The 4,669-nt window shown below is 37.1% G+C and overlaps 1 protein-coding gene across 1 annotated transcript in view; it reads right to left on the minus strand.

Moving 5' to 3' along the window:
- Positions 1-4,669, minus strand: part of LOC107083286 (peptidyl-prolyl cis-trans isomerase FKBP9-like) — a 21,444-nt gene that overhangs the window by 3,444 nt on the left and 13,331 nt on the right. Inside the window, exons 6-8 of the mRNA XM_015372394.1 lie at positions 4,047-4,192; positions 3,760-3,949; positions 2,632-2,777 (exon numbers count right to left, since the gene is read on the minus strand). Coding sequence (XP_015227880.1) covers positions 2,632-2,777; positions 3,760-3,949; positions 4,047-4,192 — 482 coding nt within the window. The remainder of the gene's footprint in view (positions 1-2,631; positions 2,778-3,759; positions 3,950-4,046; positions 4,193-4,669) is intronic.

Genomic DNA, 4,669 nt, shown 5'->3' on the forward strand with positions numbered 1-4,669 from the left:
GCGTCGAGTTCGAGGTTTTTGATGGGTTACTGTATAAAACTCGAACTCCACGCTATTCCTGACATTTTGAATTGAAAAAGCTTCCTGGATGGGAAGCGAAATATCTTCAAACTTGGAAACAAAGTCCAGTGGATTGTTTTTTTTTTACTTTTTTTGGAATGGCAAGCAGTAAAGGATTTGACCGCTAGCAAGCTGGCTAAATTATTGTCTGTTACAAAGGAGGCCTTTGTCAAAAAGGGTGGCCATCATGGGACATGTGGGTTTCACTGGCATTTCATTGCTCAGGAGTTCAAGGATATAAAATAAGCAGAATTTTGATTTAGGTTGCTCTTTCTTTGCACCAGTAATTTGATAACTCAACGTTGGCGCAAAAGAAAGGATATCACCAATCTGATGGGTTTAAAAATTTGAGCCAGTTTGCCTCCCTTCTTGCTTTTTCTATTTTCCAACCAATGCTGAGAGGAATAAGACAACTGGACATAATTCTTCGTGTTTCTAGCTGATCAAACAGCAGATGGGGAATAATTCTTCTTTTATTTTTACTTGGATTACTATTTGTATTTCTGATTGGATTATTCGATCTACATGGATAAATCTGATGTCTTCTTTTGGGTTGGACCGTTGGATTCGGATTGTACTAAGGGAATCCATTACAACTTCCAGGTGGTGTTGGATTTATGAATTTAAGATCATATTCACATGATGTGAGAACTGTGAGTTGATCCGGCCTATGCTGATCAACCCTCTTCAACAAGAAAAGGGAAGAATATTTTCCTGTTGTTCAGGACTCAGAGACACTCATCATACATCTGGAATACGAATTGTCTCCTCCACTGCCTAAACTTTGAACACTATCCTGCAGTAGCCAGCTTAGTTAAGATTAGTTTTTTTATTGATTGGTTGATTTTTAGTGCTGATGCTGTTTATCCCCGGCTAACAACTTATTAATTAAAAAAAATATCTAGTTTGACGAGTGGACATTGAAATTTTGAGTCATCTTTTATCATGAGTGTTAGAGTTATAATTATAAAATTATTGTGTGGGCATATGAAACATTGAAGACATAAGATGCTACATTTCTGTCCTGTGATTCAATCAGGAGGGTCATAAACTTTTATGACCTGCATCCAGTAGGTCATGAGGAAGTCACACTGTTGTGTGACTTCCATCCAGCCAGATGGTCATTTCACACTGTCTTATGACCTGCATCCTACCAGATAATCATTACAGGGTTTTCTGTTTAAGACTCGCCCTATTAAGTTGTAAACTGTTAATAAAAGGCTTTGCTGTGAAGGGATCAGTGAGAAAAGGTGCTGGTTGTGAGTCAGCAGTTTTTAAACTTACATTTCTCTGGATTTAAACCCAACAATGAGTTCTTTAGTGGTGTAAACCAAAGGGATGCAGGGTTACAGAATGAGTCTTATTGGGGCTGTGTCTAAATGTCCGCCCTAATCACTATGTAGAGTTCTATAAAGTGATTACACCATTTTAAATCAGTGTCAGAGCGTCTAGTGGATGAAAAAGTAGTGAACTTTAAATTTCGCATTAGTGATCATCCATGGTCACTAGACGAGTAGATATATAGAAGGGCAGACATTCAGACACACTCCAGGATTTATTTGGCTCAGGTTTGATAAAACAACATCTTTGTAACTTTTCAGTTTCTAAAATTTTATTGACCAACTTCCAAGTGCGGTTGTATGAGAACAGAAGGCTGTAGTGACCCGGAGAGACGCTCAGGAGGGGGTGTATCCTGGCTGCTAATACACCTGACTCGTTCACTGGAAAAAGATGAGGCTTCGAGAAGAAGACAGCTAGAAGGTCAAAGTATTCTTTTCGCCCAAACAGATGGATTTCACAGGTTTCCTATCTGAGGTAATACCTGATAGGTTCAGAGATCCAAGAGCCCAGAATGGTAAGCTGTGCCATAGATCCATAGAAGCAGGGGGAAAGGGGCTAAGCACAGAACTGACGACAACACACCATATCAGCTGAGTCTTAAAAGTTTTTTAAAGTATTTTGAGGCTGAACTGTTATAAAGTGTCTAAGTACTTTGAGTTTAGTAACCATTGAGTTGCTGAATGCATTCTGGGGTCAGGGAAGTTGTCTACAGCGAAGTTGTCCCTTTTTATCCCGTTTGAACAAACAATAAGCTGTCTGCATGTATCTGCATGTGTTCATGTAGCGAAAGCCAAATCAGTTTCACTTCAACTAATTTTAATCTGATCTAATTATATTTATAAATTATATTTAAGCCTGAATAGTATTTAAATAAGACATATTCCTAAATCACAGGTACATTTAATGAGTAATAGTAACTTTAAAGTTAGATTTGCTGTTGTAACAAGTTATCAAGAAATTATATGTTTTTTCATTGCACACAGAATGAATTGGTGCCTGGTTTTAATTTTTTCTCCGTATCAGTTTAACATTTGATATTCTCTTTTTTAAAGAAAAATGAAGCAACTTAAAAATTTATAACTTTTAGATTCTAGAAATGTTTGTCAGATACAAAAAGAAGAGCAGAGTAAATGAAAGTTGTCATTTTTTTTTTATGTAAATGCTTCAAATAATTCAATGTGTGCAGATGAACGGTGGAGGAAAATGTTGCTGATGTTATCCAACACTTACTGACTCCTCTCTCTCCATAGGCCAGGTGAGGGGGGATAATCAGCCGTCTTATCTCTCCCACACACATGTCTATCAGACCGTCCTCCATCCCCGGCACCACCTGGTTGGCCCCGAGGACAACGTTATATGTCTTTCCATAACTATACCTGAAACATAGTAGATAAAACAGAAAGCTGCATTTCAGTTAGGGAGGAAATATGAGGAAACACATCATGTTTTCTCCTATCCTGCAAAGTTCATTATTACTATCACTATAACTGCTGCATGGTGTTTCTTTTGTTGTATTTTCATCTAATTTCACTTCTTTGTTTTTAACAACATTTAATAGAAACCTCTTTTTAATAATGTTGATTAAAACTAAATAAACTTTAGCTGTTATTGAACAAAGTGACTTAGAAAAAAGAAGGTTTTTATTTTAGGAATTTATTACAAAGACATTTTAAGATGTTATGAACGGTATACCGCACCTTGCAAGAAGTGGTTATCCAAACCCAAAATGAATCATTAAGATCTAAACTGTTATAGCAGAAATATTATCTTTTCACAGAAGCATTGTTACACAGAAGTGTAAGATCTTTAATCATCAGCAAGATAGAGTTTAAAAAAAGAGGGAAAGGGCATTCTTAAAAGATCAAAATATAATCTATTATACAATGGATTTGAACCAGGTGTTATTCACAAAGATATTATAGAAATACAAAACCCACAACTTATTAAAGGGGGTTTTAACAAAAACTTGGACCTCCTTGTGTCCTGAAATCTGGTCAATATGTTCAATGCATCTATTGATATGGTGCTCTCCCTGCTTTAGTCTTGTCTATCAGTTTCACTGAGTCTTACACTGTACAGAAAAATCAGAGAAATGGTCACCAAAGCAGCATTTTGATTATTAAGAACAGCTGAGTTGGTTTAAAATGCTCTTTTCCTTATCTGAAATCAATGCTGGAGCCAAAACAAAAATTTAAATTGCGTTAATAGCCCCACATTGTAACTGTTTTCCAGCCGAGAAGCAGAGCAAAGCCTCCACGCATAATAATTAAACCAGTCATATCAGCAGATTGAGTTTTTTTTTTTTTTTTTTTTTGAGATATTGAAAATTGTGTAAACATGTTAGGGTGTTTCACGTACGTGGAGTCGACTGGCGTCCCATCCAGCAGGGTACCATTGTAATGATACTTGATGAAGTCTCCCTTTTTGGTTTGCTTGTCACACTCTGCTGGCTTGTAGGTCACAGTGATCTCAGTGTTATCAGACGGGTTGTGAAAGTCGATCATGTGAATATCAAACACGAGCACAGCTGAGCCGGGTATCTTAGAGCCTATAGGAAGTTGGCAGCAGAGGCAGAAAAAAAAGATAAATAAAGGTCTGCAAAGAAGAAACATATAAAAAGTTGAATATTTTAAGTGCACACGCACCCGTGCCCTCCTCTCCATAAGCGAGGTGTGGTGGGATGGTGATGGTCCGTCTCTCGCCAATACAAACTCCAATGAGGCCCTCGTCCATGCCAGCGATCACATACCCTCGACCCACATACGTGTCATAGGTGTGATTACGAGAGTAACTGTTAAAAAGACAAAAGTCCAACTTTGAGTACAGCGTAATGAGAAAGTTTGTAAATAGATTCTTTTTGGTTAGCAGAACCGTTACGCTTAAATGAATCCTCTAATCTGTATCAGGGGCTTATCTGCGTTTTGTATAAAGGAATGTAACTCAACCGTAACTGTTATCTCATTTGGTTTAAGATAGTAAGTTGTTTACCACCTTGCTTTCAATGAGGAATGACTGGAATTTCAAGGTTGCTTGTCTTTCTACCTCCCCACATCTCTTTTTCATCAACAAACAATGTTATAGAATGTAAGAGAATAATGCTTGTTGCATAATTCTTAATTTATGAATTTTATAACTAACTTTATTTGAAGAAAACAATAAACACACTGTTAGGTTTAATTAATTATACATCATGTGCATTCTGTTAGCCAGATTAGACAGAGCAGAAGGCCTTCCTTCACATTGTGGATGTCACTGTGTGTACGGAGGT

This window comes from Cyprinodon variegatus, unplaced genomic scaffold, assembly GCF_000732505.1.
Source record: "Cyprinodon variegatus isolate N-32 unplaced genomic scaffold, C_variegatus-1.0 Scaffold71, whole genome shotgun sequence".
Taxonomy (NCBI): domain Eukaryota; kingdom Metazoa; phylum Chordata; class Actinopteri; order Cyprinodontiformes; family Cyprinodontidae; genus Cyprinodon; species Cyprinodon variegatus.